This window comes from Loxodonta africana, chromosome 3, assembly GCF_030014295.1.
Source record: "Loxodonta africana isolate mLoxAfr1 chromosome 3, mLoxAfr1.hap2, whole genome shotgun sequence".
NCBI lineage: Eukaryota > Metazoa > Chordata > Mammalia > Proboscidea > Elephantidae > Loxodonta > Loxodonta africana.
The window spans coordinates 158,273,159-158,292,486 of record NC_087344.1 but is presented as its reverse complement, the minus strand read 5'-3'; the positions used below and the strand labels follow the sequence as shown (position 1 = coordinate 158,292,486).

Below are 19,328 nucleotides of genomic sequence, written 5' to 3'. Positions count from 1 at the left end.
GTGACTTCCTAATATCCTTATATCTGTTAAGAGTACCATGCTTCTCCCAGTCAACATCGCAAAAGCTGGGTATCATCTTTGATATCCTCCTACCTCTCATCCCTCCATCACTACTACCTCAAGCATCCAAGACACTGGAAAATGCTGTAGATTTTATGTCCAAGTGACTTTTAGAGTCCCTTCTTTCCATCCCTATTGCCTCTGTCACCTGTCTTCAGGGCTACTATAATTACCTCATTGTTTCCAACTTACATCATCCTACACACAACTGTAAGGTTAATTTGCTAAGACCCTTCGGACACTTTCATTGGATTCCCCATTGCTTAATGAAAAGTTCAAACTTTTAAACATGATATTCAGATCCTTTATGCTCTGAACCCAAAATTCCTATACGGTCTTCATCTCCTTCTATTAATTGTCATGCAACCATCCCTTACAATCCAACTTACGACCACCTATTTCCTAAACAAGTCTTTTGAATCCCTACTCACAGAGCCTTGTCATGAAGCCCCCTTAACCCCAAAGGCCCTGGCTCCTCACTTTCTCTGTCATATTTCCAGTCCTCCGAAGTCCATCTCAAATGTCATCTCTTCCATAAACTTCTATCTACTTCCCTCCCAAACACATTTAAGTTTTCCTTCCTTCAATTTCCTCAGAACACTTTTATTATATCTGTCTCACACAGAAATGACTACCATACTACTTGATTATGAAGTCTAAAAGTCAAAGATGATCCCAAACTCATCTTTGTGCTTTAGACAATCTCTCAAGCACTGGAAATAATGTACATGTTTGAATAAGTATTTATAATCTATTCTCATTATCCGTGGCAGTGTGCTACAAAGTCCAGCAAATACTGCCTCGTTCTCCTTCAGCTGGAAATTGGTTGATGCGCAGACCTTCGAATGTCCAGGAAAATTCCCAGAGTATTTTTAGCGAATAACCAACTTGCTAATCCATGAATAATGAAAATGGACTATATTTAATTGGCAAATAAAGCAGTAGAAAATGAAGTGCTAGCTTTCACAATAATTCATTCCGGTGAAATTTTTCAAATGTGGTATCCATCTCTCTGAAAAATGTTGAAAAATATTGGAGAAGTGTTGCCTAGTCACGAAAAAGAACATCGTTTGCAAAAACATGCCCTGATATAGACAGGTTAACGGTACCTCAGAAACCATATTTTTAAAAAACATTTCTATTGCAAAATATAGCACACACATAAGGAAATAAAACATAAATGTGCAGTTTAACAAATAAGTGAAAAGTAAAACCCATGTCATCACTACCAGGTCAAGAAATAGAACATTACCAGGACCCCAGAAGCTGACCCCACACCCTGTAGTGTGTCCCATCCCTTCCTCTCTCCCCAAACACTTACTTTCCTGACTTTTGTGGTAACCACTTCCTGACTCTTCTTTATGGCTTTACCCATTATGTATACATCACTGAACAATACAGCATGGTTTTGCCTGTTTTTAAAACTTTATGAAGAGTGGAATCATTCTGTGTGTAGTCAAAAGAATTCGTCAAACATCATTAAACATTCAGGTCGTTGAGAATAGTTGTAATTCACTCATTTTCATTTCTGTGTAGTATTCCATTTTATGAATGCACCACAGTGTGTCCGTTCTATTATTGATGGACGTTTGGGCTGTCTCTAGTTTGGGGCTATAATAAACAGTGCTACTGAGAATATTCTTTCATGTGTAGCCTCATGCACTGTGCACACATTTCTCTAAGACATATTTCTCTAAGATACTTTTTGACCTGTCAGTATTGCTGAAAAGTGTTTTAAGCTGCCTTTTTAGTAGGTAATAATTTAAAATTTTCTAAGGTGTTCTGACTTCTATTCCATGTACTTATTACAAAGAGAGCATGCTATAAATATATCACGTTAACTGGGATTTATGAATAAATTAGTATATTTTAAATTATTACTGGAAGTTTCTGTGGTAGGTTGAGTGGTTCAGTGTTTGAATTGAGCACCAAACCAAACCCATTGCCATTATGTCGATTTCGACTCATAGCGACGTTATAGGACAGAGTAGAACTGCCCCATAGATTTTCCAAGGAACAGCTGGTGGATTTGAACCGCTGACCTTTTGGTTAGCAGCGGAGCTTTTAACGACCGTGCCACCAGGGCTCCGAAGTGAGCACAACCATATGCAATTTTTAATTGACCCCATCAGGTGACCATTTATATGTTCTGCACTTGTTTTATTGGACTACTTCTATCCCTCAGCATTATTTTCGTTCCAGAATTTCTATACACAGCCTTTTCATGGTCTATATTACATCGTTTTCCTTTTCCCTTCCTCTTTTTTTTTTTTTACTGTATGGTCCCTGGGTGGCTCAAATGGTTTGTTTGCACTGAACTACTAACTTAAAGGTTAATGGTTTGAACCCACCCAGCAGTGCCATGGGAGAAAATCCTGGTGGTCAGCTTCCATAAGGATTACAGTCAAGAAAACCCTATGGGTTTAGAACTATAGAGCAGTTCTACTCTGTAACAATTGGGGTTGCCATGGAATTGACTCAACAGCAATGAATTTTTTGTTTTGTTTTTCACCCTAGTCTCCTTCGGAACTCTTGTGGTGAAGTGGTTAAGACCTCAGATGCTAACCAAAAAGTTGGCAGTTCAAGTCCACCAACCGCTCCTTGGAAACCCTATGGAGCAGTTCTACTTTGTCCTATAGGCTCTCTATGAGTTGGAACCAACTCGACACGCCTAACAGCAATGACAACAGTCTCCTTTACTCTTTGTCCTTGGGGATTAGAAAATTCAGCAGATGTTCTGCTTCTTCCATAGCTTCTTACGAACTCTTTTCTATTAACTCCATAATATCAGCAATCACTCCCTGTAGAACCCTTCTGGTGTCTTTCAACCCTGTCTTCCCCTTGCACTGAGCCCCAGGCCCCGAGTAAGAGTTCTAGCTCGCCCCATGGCACCTCTCTCACTTGTTCTTTGTTCTTTCTGTAACACAAAATAAACCAGCCTTTAATAGTAATCTTAAGTAACTATGATTTTTGATATCTGATTTTGAAGATTTGACAAATGAAATGTTTTCCTTTAATCATGTTTTTTTCCTGTAGACCTAATAAATTGAGATTTGTTCCAACAGGCAACCTTCCAACATGGTCCCAACTGAAAATTTTTGGTAAGAGGAAAACTAAAATAGATTCTAATCCCAGATTCTTTGGACTTTACAGCTTTACACTGAAGCCTTTTAGTAAAGCTGTAGTAGCTCTTTCAAAAATTGCAAAAAAAAACCCAACCAAATGTGTGCTGCCTCTTCAGATGCTAATTTTTAGCTGGTCTTGCATCAGGCTTGGCCAAGAGCTACAAACAGTTCCAATCAACCAGCAAGAAAATCATGGTACCATGGGCAGAGCCATCAACTGTCTCTCCAGCAAACATTTTGGAGGAAACAGCTAGGTAGTGGGTATCCTGGAATTTGAGGCTTGAGGAAGCACATGCTGAATCTTCCCATAATTTTAAAATCCTATAAAAGTTCAATTATCATATATTGAATTTACTTTAAAATAAGGATACTTATTTTAAGATAAGCAGGCAAATTTTATCTAAGTGGCCATGTTACCTTGATAAAGCTAAGTTTTTTCTTTTTTTTAAGAGACTACTATGCAAGTTGAAATTATAAAAGAATAATCAACTCATCAAGCCATTCCTCTGCTGCTCAGCCTGAAGACGGCTTCGAACATTTGAGTTGATTATAGCTAATAACCTGCTATCTAATTTACCAGAATTGTAATACAGGGAACTACATAATGTGGTATATTGGGAACTGGGGTACTGATCTATTTTTATTCCCCTTTCTTTCTCCTACATGCAAGCTAAGCTCAGCATTGGCCAGAGAGAAGTAACAGTTCAGAAAGGACCACTGTTTAGAGCTGAAGGTTACCCTGTCAGCATTGGCTGCAATGTAACTGGCCACCAGGGCCCTTCTGAGCAGCACTTCCAGTGGTCTATTTACCTGCCGACAGCCCCAGAACAGGAAATCCAGATTGTTAGCACCAAGGATGACAGCTTCTCCTATGCACGGTATGCACAGCGAGTGCGAAGTCGGGAAATCTATGTGGAGAGGGTCCAGGGCAACTCAGTCTTGTTATACATCTCAAAGCTCCAGATGGAGGATGCCGGCGAGTATGAGTGTCACACACCCAACACTGATGGAAAATACTTTGGGAGTTACAGTGCGAAGGCTAATCTAACTGGTAAGCCATTTGCCCTTTTCTGCTAACCAGCCCCTGAGAAGCCATAGTCTCCACCATCACAATGTCTTGCAATGTGACACAACTTTATATTGTTCCATTTGCTTTGGCAAAAGAGCCCATATATCCCCGTGGGCATTTTAGAGATTTGTCATAAACAACTATCTCATATCATCTAAAACTATCATGTCATTTTCGCCAGTCATCTTTGCCATGAAATTTTAGATAATGTGTAGCTTTCCAACACCTTGTCCACAGCCATCCATAGTTTAATAATAACAACAGCATTAGACAAAGCTTTGAGAGTTCTCCCCACGTTATGGGTCTCTTCTTGAGGACTCAACATTGACTTGATAAGAGACCTGGTATTGATATCACAGGTGATAAGTCGTTAACTTGGAACTGTTTATTCTCAAACAACCATGCTCCAGCATATTTACCTCTGGGGAGAGGGCCATGGTCCTTGCAAGTGTCATTCTGTCCCTTTACTTGGAATAGCTATCACTCTTTGTAGCCTAGCAAACTCCTACATGTACTTCAGGACCCAGCTCAGATATTACCTCTTCTGTGGGACCTGTCCTGACTGCCTTGGGCAGTATTCCCACCTTTGTTCCCTTTTAGTGCTCCATTAATATCACTATTATTATCATTCACCCAGTTATGTGGTGACTATTTATACCTCTCTCCTGAGGACCCTGAGTTCCCTGAGAAGAGAAAGCTTATCTCAGTTGCTAGCATGGTAGTTAACACTGAGTAGATGCTCGATAAAAGTCCATTGACTGATTTGAAGTGTTGCTTTAACATAAACATAGGCTCTGCGATTTCACTGGAGGAAGAAGGAGAGAATGGTAGGGTAGTAGGATGGTTTCCAAACCTTTGGTAAGGATTGCATTTTGGCTATGAATAACAGGTTATAGCAGATTATTTCAGAACTTTATTTTATAAAGGGGCAGGTTAAGGCCCAGGAATATTAAGTGACTTGCACAAGTTCACATAGTCCAATAGGGACAGATTTAGGATCAGAATCTAGGTCTTCTAGCTCCTAGTACTTTTCAGTTTTAAGTACTCTGTGTCTGATTAACTAAATTGGTTACAATATATGCTAATGAAGCATAGTCAGGGTCAATATTTCAGTGAGCCATTAGCTTTGCTGAGTTCCATAGACTATAGGTAGATGCCAGTGTTTCAATTGGATAGGGAAAGCATATGGCTAATGGGAAACCAACTTAAAGTATATGCTTTACAGATGGTAGTTCAAGGCACCATCTTCACCTAAGGGGGCTAGTCTTCATATTAATACTGTACAGATCAGATTATCATCTTCCCTTTGTTTCTAGTTATTCCAGATACTCTCTCGGCCACCATGAGTTCTCAGACTCTGAATAAGGAAGAAGGTGAGCCGTTAGAACTTACCTGTGAGGTATTCAAAGCCACAGCTCAACATACCCACCTCTCTGTCACCTGGTATGTGATGCAGGAGGGAGAAAGAAGCCAAGACACCAAGATTATTTCCCTCTCCAGAGATTTCATGCTGATCCCTGGGCCCTCATACACAGAGAGATTTGCAGCAGGTGATGTGCGGCTCGACAAGCTTGGGGCCACTACCTTCAGACTGTCCATAGGGAGACTCCAGCCCTCAGATCAAGGCCAGCTGTTCTGCGAGGCAATGGAATGGATTCAGGACCCAGATGAAACCTGGACTTTTATTACTAAAAAGCAGACAGATCAAACAACATTGAGGGTCCAGCCTGAAGGTAATTATCATCTCAGGAAATTCATTAATACACTGATACTGTGTATTTACAGGATATCATTTAATTTTTTCTAATCTCCAAAATACTTGTCCAGGAAGTTTGAGTAAGTTTTGTTTTTGCCATGTTGGAAGTATAACTAAGAAGAAGGACCTTCAGTTTGGGCTCTGTCCATGAGAGGTTTTATATGGAATGTTGTTGTTGTTATTTGCCCTTGAGTGGATCCAACTCATGGCCACTCCAGGCACAATGGAATGAAACATTGCCTGGTCCTGTGCATCTTCATGATTGTTGGTATGCTTGAATCCTTTGTTGGGGCCACTGTGTATTTTGAATGCCTTCCAACCTAGAGGGTTCATCTTCCAGCATTCTATCAACAATCTTCTGTTGAGCTCCATAGGGTTTTCGTTGACTGATTTTCAGAAGTAGGTTGTCAGGCCTTTCCTTCTAGTATATCTTAGTCTAGAAGCTCTGCTGAAACCTGTCCATCATGGGTGACCCTGCTGGTATTTGAAATATCGGTGGCATAGCTTCCAGCATCATAGCAACACAAAAACTACCTCAGTACGACAAACTGATAGATGGGTGGTGGTTATATGGGATAAGATCTACTAAACGGTTAGATTGATTCCACAAGCCAGTCATGGATATGAGTGTTGTTACCATTTGGGCCAGGCTCTGTGTGAGTGTTTTATCCATTTGTCTAATAGCCACCCTGTGAGGCAATTAGTCAACTCCCCTACTACTTGAACTGAGGAGCTTGAGCCTCAGACATGCTAGATTCCCTGCCTAAGCTCACCCAGCTGGTGAGAGAAGGAGCTGACATTCAGAGCCCAAACTCTCTCTCTCCAAAGCCCACTCACCACAGAGACACTTGGGCCTCAAAAGAGCTCAAGTTTCTAGCATGAAGTCTTGTCTTTGTCCACACTGGTATTTCCTTCCACCTGACACCTTTTTCAACTTGGAATGGTATCATTATTCACAACTGATTGCCATTTTCATCAACACGAGCAGAAAGGCCTTGGCTGTGAATCCTGGTGCCTCTACCTAGGCGTTGGTTTAATAGGAAGGGTTTGGTAAAAGCATACATTTGACGGATCATGGACATTTTCTTTGTTTTTTAAGAGTATTCCATTCCATTAAAAATTGTCCTGTTTTGGCCTCAAGTAGCCAAGTTATACTCAGTGAATCCTATTTAGGCATGTTAATGTTCTTTTAAAAAATTTCTTAAGTTATGTTTTATGAGTTCAGATTTTGGTATTCAGGTAGTCCCTGACTTAAGACGTGTTTGAGTTAGAACAGACCACACCCACAACTGTTCTCTTTGTTCTTTTTTGTTCATCTTATCATTAGCGATACATACTACAGGCAATGTTTCAGCACATAATTTGCTGATGTTATCATTCTCAGATGTTCACTCACAGATGTTCAACGTTAACCATTTACAGTAAATCATTTTTAGTTTTGAAATGAAAACTAAAAAAAAAATGAGGTATTCAACTTACATCAGAACCGATTTACAATGGCGTCATGGGAACAGAAACTTATCGTAAGCAGGGAACTCCCTGTATATCATTTTGGTAAAAAAGCTCACCTGTAGTTTCAAGATTTTGAAGAAAACAGCATATGAACTCATAATGAGAGAAAAATCGATCACTTAGATAGTAAAAACAACCTATTTATATACAGAGGAAAAAAACCCCACATTTTTGGTGATTTCTTTTGCTTCTTAACTAATTGATTTTTCGTCATATCACCAGCCCAACAGACTTTGGGTCTTTGACTACCATAACATTATGAAAATGTATATACCTTGGCTTCCCAGAGAGGGCTCAAATATCATTTACTTTGAGTAACATTACACTGTTATCCCAAGAAAAATTCAAAGGTATCAATCCACAGTAGAGGCACCATTATTATCCAACTATTCGGATGGAAATACTTAGTACCCATTGATGGCCACCCTATGCCTGGTCTTTGACTTCATACTGTGAGGATATGTGCTTTTAACTTAGGAAAATTCTACTGAATATTCTCAGCCAAAAAAGTGTAAGAAATCTCAGTTTAAGCAATTCAACATAGCGCAAAGCATTTTACATATTTTTAAATTAAAAATTGTGTTATTACTATATACTTTACACGTACTTAACTATCTTTTACACATGTATTTTGCTTATTAGGGTTGCATTCAGGAAACAACATATGCTGTTCTTTCTGGGTAATTTAAGGAATAACCAGGGGCATTTTTGACTCTGCATGTGTTCTGGCTTACCTGCCCCATCCGAACTGAATTCCACTCCCACATGAAATGTGATCCCCTGTGGTATCCTTACAGGAGGTATCATTTCTTTCTGTTCCTGAAAGGACAGATGAAGTGGCCCCTCTAAATGTCTTCCTTGCTTTTTTTTTCCCCAGTGAGAAATTTTCAAGTCAACATGACAGCTGAAAGCACGTTTGCTGAAGGGAAACCTTTGGAACTGGTCTGCGTGGTGGTGGGCAGCAGCCGGGATCCCCAGCTTCAGGGCGTTTGGTTCTTCAATGATATTGAAATTGCCAGCGTTAATGCTGGTGGAGTACTGGGCCTGGAGAAAGGCTACAAAGAAAGAGCAAGTCAAGGACAGCTGCAAGTTTCAAAGTTAAGCTCCAAGGCTTTTTCTCTCAAGATCTTCTCTGCGGGCCCAGAGGATGAAGGCGCCTACAGATGTGAGGTGGCAGAGATGGCGAGAGCTCGGATGGGCACCTGGCAGGTGCTGCAGAAGAAGCAGTCACCAGACAGCCATGTGCACCTAAGGAAGCCCACAGGTATTTGAAGTTGGGACCAGACACGCCTTGGGCTGCTTTCAGATCCCCTCCTCTGTCAGTACAGAATGCCTTCCTGGACACAGTGGAGGCCTTCCTGAATTGTTGATCACGTTTGAGGTGAAGTGCAATAAAAGGAAAACACCCAAACTCACTGTCTGGAGGCCTGAGTCCTATTCCTGAGCCATTAACTGGCTGTGACCACAGACACATTCGAAATCTCAGTTTCCTTATCTGCAAAATGGTGGGCACACAATTAGATGGTCCCTAAGTCTCTTCCTGCTGTCTTAAATTCTTTGATTTTATATATTTGTTGTTCTAGTTTTTATACATTGGGTTTTCCTTAAAGCAGAAAACAACTGTATTAATGAAACTGTCTTCTTGTGTGTGTGTGTGTGTGTGTGTGTGTGGGTAGGTTAAGAGAAAGAGCTATACTTTGCCCCACTTCCTGGGGAATCAACACCTACATTACTCCTTTGAGACTGGGCTGGCATCTCTCAAATGCCTTTTGTTAAACCCCTATTGTCTTAACCTAATATGGGGAATGATATTTATTCGTAATTCTGCACCAAAGTATGACTCAGAGTAAGAAATTAAGAGGTAAGTGATAATGGGTAGACTCTTTTCTCTGTGTTTTGCCCTGATGCCTGTCCAAAATGGTTCTGAGCTTCGATAGGCACGGAAGTGGGAAAGCCCCTTGGCTCTTCTTTAGTTGATTAAGGTTGGTTGACCTTAAATACATTTGAATAATAGTGCTTTTTGTGTGGGCAGAAAACAAACCCACAACTAATAATTAGGATTCTCTGGGCTGGGTGTTAAGTTCAAAGTCTATAGAGATTTTTTTGCCCAAAAGCAAAAAAAAAAAAACTAAAAATAAAGAATTCCTTGTTGTGGCTGCTTACTGGAGGCATCTCTGAAGATCAGTTTCCCTTTCGTGTTGTTCTTCGTCACCCCATTTGCCAGGAACGAAGATATACATACAACTCTTGGCCTAGAGTGGCAGGCCAGGAAGTGTGTTGGCGTTAGATTTCACACTAAACATTTGGTTCAACTTTCTAGGATTCAGGAAAAACTGTGTGGGTGGGTTTATATATTTACACAGAGCTACATCTCTGCTTCATGCATTTCAATCTTTCCTGGAACATATCTGCAAACTTTCTTAAACACAGTATGTGGGAATTTGTGCCAAAGGGATCCAATGGTGTTTCTCATGGTGCACAGGTCATAAGCCTATCACTATCAACAATCAAAGCTCAAAATAGATCTTTGTGTAGGCTCAAGTCCAAACCACGTCTAATAAGTAAAAACAGGAAAAGTTGCTAGTAAATTTATAACAGATCCCATCTGGAATTCTGTTCTGAAAGTCAAACCATTACTTGAAGTACAAGCAGAGTTTTATCATTCCGTTATTCGATGAATATTTTAACAGAAGGTGGCACTCACTACCATTGTGAATGTGTAATTTACGCACACTTGGTAATTTTATTACTTCTTACCAAGAGGCAATAATGACCACAATGAACTGAAAAAACCTTATCTAAAAAAAAGAAAATAAGTTGAGACTAAACATAATGGTTATGTTAACATGGTGAGAATGAGTAGTAATTTTTCCTCTAACGTCTAAATTTCAGGTGTGTGAGTCTATTTTTAACTTTCTTTTTTAAAGTATAATCATGCCGTCACCATCTAAAAATCGGAAGCAGATTTTGCTAACTTTTTTAACCTATTTGTGGGCATTGAACTCCATTCTGCCTTTGTAACTTATATATGTATGAAACAGTGGGGTCCTGGTGGCTCAGTGATTAAGCATTTGGCTGCTAACCAAAGCCTTGGCACTTCGAATCCACCAGCCACTCCTTGGAAACTCTAGGGCAGTTTTACTCTATCCTGGTCTACAGTGTTGCTATGAGTGGGAATCAACTTGATGGCCATGGGTTTGGGTTTTTCTGCAATAGGGAAGAACAACTGGCAAATTCATTTAGATTCCGCTTAGATTCCTAATGCCAGTTCTATTTTGTTTTTCTTTTTTGGTGTTGAACTGCCTCTGCTTTTGCTACTGCCTATCACGCAATACTAATGCCCATAGCTAGCCTTTACTGACTCCTTTCCTGATGCAAACCTAGCCAAGCCCTTTCCACCTGTCATTTGTTCAGTCCTCTCAACAATATAATAAAAACCAGACCAGTTACCAGAGAGCCGACTCCCACTCGTGGCGACCCCACGCGTGTCAGAGCAGAACTGTGCTCCACGGGGTTTCCAGCGGCTGAGTTTTGGGACATAGATCTCCAGGGCTTTCTTCTGAGGCACCTCTGGTGAACTTGAACGTCTGGCCTTTCAGTTAGCAGCCGAGTACATTAATAACCTTTTCATGGCCGTGGGACATACAGTTGCCCACCAACATTTCCTGCCTCTCAGGTTCATTGGAAGGTACTTTCCCACTAACAGTGGCTGGTGCTGCAAGGCAGGGGCCTTTATGACTAAGTGAAAAAACGGGCTTGTGCCACAAATTACTTTATCTACAGGGTGTTGCATGAGGTGTGTGCATTTTTGGTAGGAAAAATAGAAATTTTGAAAAAAATTGGGGGACACATATCTCCCAATGGATTTGAGGGGGTAGACTCGTGGGGGGTGGCAGATAGAATTAGTGGGACAATGTATGTCCCTTGGGACACTAAGAATAGGCTTATGGGAAGGAGCAAGAAAAAAAAAATCCATACTAGCTACCCAAAATTCAACAATACTCAGTGATTCAGCATACTTCCATTAATGAAAACACATGGTATCAACAAAAAATTCAAAGCAGAAAAAATGGGGTATTGAAAGGGTTTAAACCATTTATACCACCCTGGAACTCCTAAACAATGCAGTGAGTTGGGTTCTGTTATGATCTCCATTTCTACAGGAACAAAAACTGAGGCTCAGAGAGGTCAAATATTATTGCCCAAGATGTTTCTGACTCCAGAGGCCTTGGACTTACACGTGGTGCCTGGAATATATGAGCTCCTGCTTTATCTTTGCATTGCTCAAGAAGCATCCTCGCACAATAAGTGTTTGTTGAATGAACGTTCACATTTGTGCTTGCCTTGAATTTCCCACCTGGGAGCCAGACTTACATTTACAGTTTTACACTGTAGTGCAGACAATAAGAAGGATCTCCCCTCAACCAACAAGCAAATATAGATATATATATGGAGCCCTGGTGGCAAAGTGGTTAAGAGCTCAGGCTGCTAACCGAAAGGTCAGCAGTTTGAATCCAACAGCCCTCCTTGGAAACCCTATGGGGCAGTTCTACTCTGTTCTATAGGGTCGCTATGAGTCAGAATCGACTCGATGACAACGGGTTTTGGAGCCCTGGTAGTGTAGTGGTTAAGAGCTTGGCTGTTAACCAAAAGGTCGGCAGTTCAGCTCCACCAGCCACTCCTTGGAAACCCTATGGGACAGTTCTACTCTGTCCCATGGTATCGCTATGAGTCAGAACCGACTCGATGGCACCTAACAACAACATATGTATATATGTATATATCTATCCAAGTAACTGTTTTTCATAATAGTATTGTGAACAGAGACCTAATAAACAAAGTTCCTCCCCTGTTCTAAATACATACTAATTAGGATTGACTGGGGAAGGGCAAGGAGGAAGAGGAAGTTCATTATGAATTGCGAAAATCTGACTTCTAAAGAACTAAAAATTTAAGTAAATTTTTAGTTATTTCCAAGTTCGTACGCCCACCCTAATGAATCTGACAAAATATTACCAAATGTTTTCCCAACTACATGTTCTTAGGGGTTGATTTTACAAATAGCTAAAAATAACTACAAACTACAAATTAAGTATAATTTGGCTCTTCTGATCTTGTTTTCTGCTGTCTTGTTTTCACTATTTAAGCGTTGAACGAATCGTTTTTTCTGGGGGTGGTGCATAGGTAAATGGCTTGATCTGGTTTGTCACCAACTAGTCAAGTCCTAATTAGTGAGATTTCACTGTATTTTAGAAAAAAATTTTTCATTTACTTGCAACTTTTTTCTTCTCACATCTGTAATCCGCAGCAAGGAGTGTGGGCGTATCTACCAAGAACCAGCAGCAGACAGTGTGGGAAGGAGAGGCGCTAACCCTCCTCTGCAAGGCAGATGGAGCTGAAAGTCCTCTGTCGGTGAGCTGGTGGCACTTCCCAGTGGACCAGACACAGCCAGAGCTCGTGGCTGGCCTGGGGCAGGATGGCACCATGCAGTTGGGTCCCTCCTATGGGGGACCCAGTAACCATGGCAACATAAGGCTGGAGAAGGTAGACTGGGCTACCTTCCAGCTGGACATCACCTCCACTGCCGTCACTGACAGTGGGATTTACGAGTGCAGAGTGTCTGAGAGGACCCGGAGTCAGGCCAGAGATCTGAGCTGGTCTCAGAAGATTTTGATCACTGTAAAATCTCTGGGTAAGTGTCGAAGAAATCCTTTTCTGAACTTGTACACCCGTCATCTCATTTTGCAGTGGGACTCTGATGTGGTTGTGTGTCATCCTGATTTCCCCAGTGGTATGTGTGCCCCAGGACACAAAGCATAGTCTCTGGCAACCATGTCTGCCAATTAATCTCCAAAGTTTATTCATCTTTAGAAAGCTCGTCTTTAGAATACAACTTGTACATTGTTGTTCAAGGCTGAAAACAAAATCCTTTGAACTGAAGTCCATTTATAGAAGGGATATGCCAGGTAGATTTGGTCGCTGAACCTTCCCCGTTCCGGCTTTTGACAGCTGCAGCGCTGGGATTGCAGAATCTCTTCTAGCATAGGCAAGAAAATCTGATCCTGAAGCCAGGGGTGGGCGTGAGGGAAGGAGGCCAGACCGTTGGGGCTGGGAAGTGCTCCGCCTACTCAGCAACAGCTGTCCAAGCAGCAGACTGCAGAAACACTGCCTATTTGTTGTCGCTGCTGAGAACAGTCTTGAGAGAGGGTCAGCTTTGGAAAACTGAGGTCAGAATTCGGGACAGGCTGTACTGTGAATCAACTTCTACCCCAAAATAAATGAAAATCCAAATGTACGAATGCATGGTTCACTGTGAAGAGGTTGTGAGTATGAAAACTCAAAAATACTGTACTTCATTTGGTAAATAGATTAGAAATTGTGTTTTGTATTTCTGCCTGCAGAATCAAGTTTACAAGTGACTCTGATGAGCCGTCAACCGCAAGTGAAATTAGCTGACACCTTTGACCTGTCCTGCATAGTGAGCGCTAATTACTCTGATCTCAAGGTACCACTCACCTTGACGTGGCAGTTTCAGCCGGCTGGGTCTCAAGACTTTCATCAGCTTATTCGAATCACCCATAATGGTGCCATTGAATGGGGGAACTTCCTATCCCAGTTTCAAAAGAAGACGAAGGTTTCACAGTCTCTGTTTCGTTCTCAACTACTCATCCATGATGCCACAGAGGAAGAGGCAGGCATGTACCAGTGTAAAGTAGAAGTTTATGACAGAAATTCCCTGCGCACGAACAGCCCTCCGAAGGCTACTGCTGTCTCTCATCCATTGAGAATAGCCATCACTTTACCAAGTAAGCTCCACTTGAAATCAATCCCTACTTTTTGTTGTGGTTGTTGCACCCTCTGGGTGGTGCAGACACTTAAAGCACTCGGCTGTTAGGCAAAAGGGTGGAGGTTCAAGTCCACCTACAGGCACCTTGGAAGAAAGACCTGGCAATCTACTTCCAAAAAAAAACCATTGAAAGCCCTATGGAGCACATAGTTTTACTCTGACAGACATGGGATTACCATGAGTCGAAATCAATTCAATGACAACTGGGTCTTTTTGGTTAACATCCTTCACTTTGGGGTAAGTTATAGAAATAAAACATAAAATACCTTCTCCCCATGTTTGTACTATGTAAGTAAGCACCATATGATGAGTGGTGGCCTGGCTCACAAACAACAAATCTATCTTGGAAGAAGTATAGCCAGAAAGCTCCTTAGAAGCGAGGATAGTGAGACTTTGACTTTGTCTCATGTATTTTGAACATGTTATCAGGAAGGACCAGTCCCTGGAGAAGGACATTATGCTTGGTAAAGTAGCAGGTCAGCAAAAACAGGAAGGCGCTCAATGAGATGGGTTGACACAGTGACTGCACCAATGGGCTCAAACATAGCAACAATTGTGAGGATGGTGCAGTACTGGGCACAGTTTTGTTCTGTTGTATATAAGGTTGCTATGAGTTGGAACCAACTCAACGGCACCTAACAACAACAACAACATCCTGGCTAACATTAAGTTAAAACACATGGGATGGCCATGTTGCTGAGTGCTGCCATGTCAATTTCAACTCATAGCTGCCCCACGGGGTTTTCTTCATTGTGATCTTTATGAAAGATGATCACCAGGACTTTCCCCAGCACGGCCTCTGGATGGGTTCAAACCACCAACCTTTTGGTTAGCAGCCGAGCGCTTGACTGCACCATAACTGTCTTAGTCATCTAGTGCTGCTATAACAGAAATACCACAAGTGGATGGCTTCAACAAAGAGAAATTTATTCTCTCACAGTCTAGTAGGCTACAAGTCCAAATACAGGGCATTGGCTCCAGGGGAGAGCTTTCTCTTCTAGGCTCTTGAGAAAGATCCTTGTCATCAATCTTCCCCTTGCTGACGAGCTTCTCAGCACGGAGACCCCAGGTCCAAAGGACGCGTACTCCTGCTCTTCATTCTTGGTGATATGAGGTCCCCCTAGCTCTCTGCTTGCTTCTCTCTTTTATATCTCAAAGAGATTGGCTTAAGACACTATCTAATCTTGTATATCTCATCAATATAACTGCCACTAATCCATCTCATTTCACCACAGTGATAGGATTTACAACATATAGGAAAATCACATAAAATGGTGGAGAATTACACAATACTGGGACACATGGCCCAGCTAAGTTGACAGATATTTTTGGGGGACACAATTCAATCCATGAGAACAACCATACTGGTTTTTAAAATATTTGAATACTTCCACACTGGTTAGTAATAACTGTTGCTCTGTGTCCCTTTCCTGTCTTCCCGTAAGTCCCCACAACCCAGCAACTAAAGTGTAATAGGTGGCACAGCAGGTGGTCTCTGGGACCCAGTTACAGTGGTAAGACATCCATTCTGATTGGCCATGGCCCATGCCTTACCAGTTATTAAACATTTGGAATGGTTCCCTTAGTGGTATGGATAATGTAAATGTCATTAGAACGCATTGTCTACTTATTTTTAATGTGTTAAAATGTACAAGAGTCAGAGAATTCACGATTGTAGTCAAAATGTAATCTACCTCTCAGTTGGTAAGAGATTAAAAGTAACACCACAACCTGACCAAACTTGTAATGTGTCTTTTTTTTCCCTCTCTCTTATAAGTTATTTTCTCTTAGGACAAGTAGAGTTTTCAAGGGATTTTGAAGTTATTTAGATCTACTAAGTACTTGAGAGTAGCATGGCTTTGTACAAGTTACTTAATTTCTCCAAGCCTTAGCTACCTCACATCTAAATTGCTAATGTGCAGTTTAAAGGCAGCCACATGTAGAATGTGCCTAGTACAGTGCCTGACACTGAGCAGGTGCATGAATATGGCACCATCATTATTCTCTCTGCTGCTGAACAATATTTTTGGGAACAGTAATGATCTCCTTGCTGATTAATGCCTTAACTTACTTCTCCTTTCTGTGGCATTATGCAATTGTTGACCCAATCCTTTCTTCCTGAAACTGCTTTTTCCCTTGGTCCCCATGACACAAGATTTTCTTTCTAACAATCTAATTGCTCCTTCTCATTCTCTTTTACAGAACTCTCCTTCTCCACTGATTCATTCTTCAAAGAAAACCGCTCCTTTGGATTTCATCCTCATCTTGTTCCCTTCTTGTTCTATCTCATATAATTTATATGCTAACAATTCCTAAATCCATTATCTCACAAAGACTTCTCTTCTGAAGTCCAGACTGATATATCCAACTGTTTCTGAGATATGTCTACAGACAACATGTCAAAACACAGACTCATCATTATGATCTGTGCAAAACTACTCCTCCTCCATTATGCCCTCTATGTTCCCATCATCCACCGGTGACCCAAGTTGGAAACCTGAGTCATGTACAACTCCTCCTTGTCTCTCAGCCTCCATGTCCACCTCATGCCCAAATTCCCACAGCATGGTATGCAAGGTCTTTTAAAATCTAGCACCTTTATGTCTTTCTACGGTATCATCTCTTCCACTTTCTGTCTTGAATTTGAGCTCTGGTCACACTGAGCTACTTGCAGTTCCTCAAACCCATGTTCTCTCTCACTTGCAAAGTCTTTGTTGTTTTTTCACCCAGGAATTTCTTAATCTCTTCTTTATCAGACTAATTCCTGTTAACCTTTAAGACTTAGCTCAGAGTTACCTCTTCCCAGAAGTCTCCCCTCACTTCCATATTTGGGTTATGTGCTCTGATAGCCACTTCTGCATACCTCTGTCCCACATGGGTGACTCTGTGCTGTCATCTCTAACATTTGTCCCTCTACTTGTCTCTCCCTCTTTTCTGTGAGCCTGTTGAGGGGAGGTATCCACAGAGCCTGGGGTAGTCTGCTCCATAGCATAGTAGGCGCTTAGTAATTGTCTGCTGAACGAAGAGTAAAGGGACCTACTGACATCATCAATACGCAGTTACAAAAATAGACCACTGATGTAAGCAAGAAGTTAGAATAAGATTTAGAAGCAAGTTTTATCACTCATCTTTCTGACAAAGCAGATGTTCCCACCACTGAGTAGTTACAAAGAGACATACACTCTTAATAGCCCACATACAACTTCCTTTTGCTTACCCATGTTTAAAGGCAGATATGACTAGACTTCAGCAAACTGTGAATCCAGAAATACTCTGGATGGTGAATAGACAGACCAAGCATTGATAGGGCCGCTGTCTCCCAATTTGAATCAGGAAATACTATAGAATGTCTGTGCTTAAATACTAAGGGATTATCATGTAGCAAAGGGACTGGGCTTTTCTGTATGCCCCTCCTCACATGCGCAAAGAGTAGAACTAAAACCAATGGATGGAAGTTATGGAAAGATCAAATTCAACTTGATATGAGAAAGAATTCTCTAGTGGCAGAACTGTCCAAAGATGGGATGGGCTGCTTGGTCAGACAGTGAGTTCCTCAAAGGCTGAATGAGAAGTTAGTGGGGCTGCTGTAGAGGGAATTTGTATATATGATAGATTTGGGAGGTATTATTCTATTTGACCTCTAATGTTTCTTCTACCTTAAAATTTTATTTTCTAGCAAGTAACAAGCATAACTGTTTCCATTCTTTCCATTCAGCGAGCAAGCTAAGAGTGAATCTAAGCAGTCAAGTCCAGGAGCTGTTCATCAACTCCAACGCTGAGATAGAATGTAGCATCTTGTCCCTGTCCACAGGAAACCTTCACTTAGCTATTATTTGGTACTTTTGCCCCATTTCCTCTAATGAATCCTGGCTGAAGATCCTGGAAATGAACCAAACCAATGTCGTAAAATACGGGGATGAATTTCATACCCCAAAGAGAAAACAAAAATTTCACACCGAGAAAGTTTCCCAGGGCTTGTTTCAGCTGCACATTCTGAATGTGGATGATGGAGACCAGGGCAGATATCACTGCACTGTGGAGGAATGGCTCTTGTTGACGAACGGCACTTGGCACAAGCTTGGAGGAGAGAAGTCAGGACCAACGGAATTGAAACTCAAGCCCACAGGTAAATATTATAAATGAATTCTCCCACATCTTTCTGCAGGATTGCCATCTTCTTGAACATCTGTTCAATGGAGTGATTATGTGGTGGTAAAAATATGACCTAGAGTCATAGGAATAGTGTCCACCTAAGCAATGACTGCAGGACCTGATAGCCTACCAGATATGAGGAGGTCACTTAAGGCGAATCAGTCTGAGGTTTGGGGGAACTTGGATGGAAACAAGGTCCCTCTGATTGATTTGCCTATCAGCCTTGGCAGCCTAGTCTCTGTAGTTACCCAGGGTATCGTATCTCCAGATCTCTATAATAACAAGCTGAGTCATTCCAGTGGGGCTGTACTGTAATTTGGCAGAGAAAGAGTAATAATGAAGCATATTTCTCCCACTGTGAACAGAAACTGTACAACCCTATAGGGATGTGTAGAGAAATTGCTTTTCAACATTTGGCTGCCTAAACATAAGGCAAATAAGAGTAGTTAACTGTTGGAATGGCTTACTGAGGGAGTCTCCCTTTCCTCAAGAGATCTTTAAAAATGTAATAGAAGTTCCACCCATTTGCGTTGAATGTGGGCAGGGTTGATAAGTCCTCTCAGCTTAGTCGAGTCACCCCCGATGTTGATTAAAATTAAATAAATGTCACAGCGAAGTTTCAGGAACTGGCCAAGATCCAACAGTACAATGCAAATAAGTTGGTCTGGTTTAGTACTTAAAATTCTATTTTCAAGGTAACATCAAAAACAAGATTATAATTGAACATTACTATCTATAGGGTCGCTATGAGTCGGAATCAACTCAAGGGCAATGGGTTTGCTTTTTAGGTTTATATATTAAAAAAAA

The 19,328-nt window shown here is 41.3% G+C and overlaps 1 protein-coding gene across 3 annotated transcripts in view; it reads left to right on the top strand.

Moving 5' to 3' along the window:
* CD101 (CD101 molecule) overlaps positions 1-19,328 on the top strand; it is a 43,353-nt gene that overhangs the window by 4,237 nt on the left and 19,788 nt on the right. For all 3 annotated transcript variants that reach the window (XR_010321488.1, XM_003409428.4, XM_064282371.1), the window contains exons 2-7: positions 3,856-4,236; positions 5,571-5,987; positions 8,400-8,786; positions 12,831-13,214; positions 13,924-14,328; positions 18,085-18,495. Coding sequence is in view for 2 of the 3 variants with exons in the window: in XM_003409428.4 (XP_003409476.2) it covers positions 3,856-4,236; positions 5,571-5,987; positions 8,400-8,786; positions 12,831-13,214; positions 13,924-14,328; positions 18,085-18,495 (2,385 nt within the window). In the remaining variant the exon portion in view is untranslated. The remainder of the gene's footprint in view (positions 1-3,855; positions 4,237-5,570; positions 5,988-8,399; positions 8,787-12,830; positions 13,215-13,923; positions 14,329-18,084; positions 18,496-19,328) is intronic.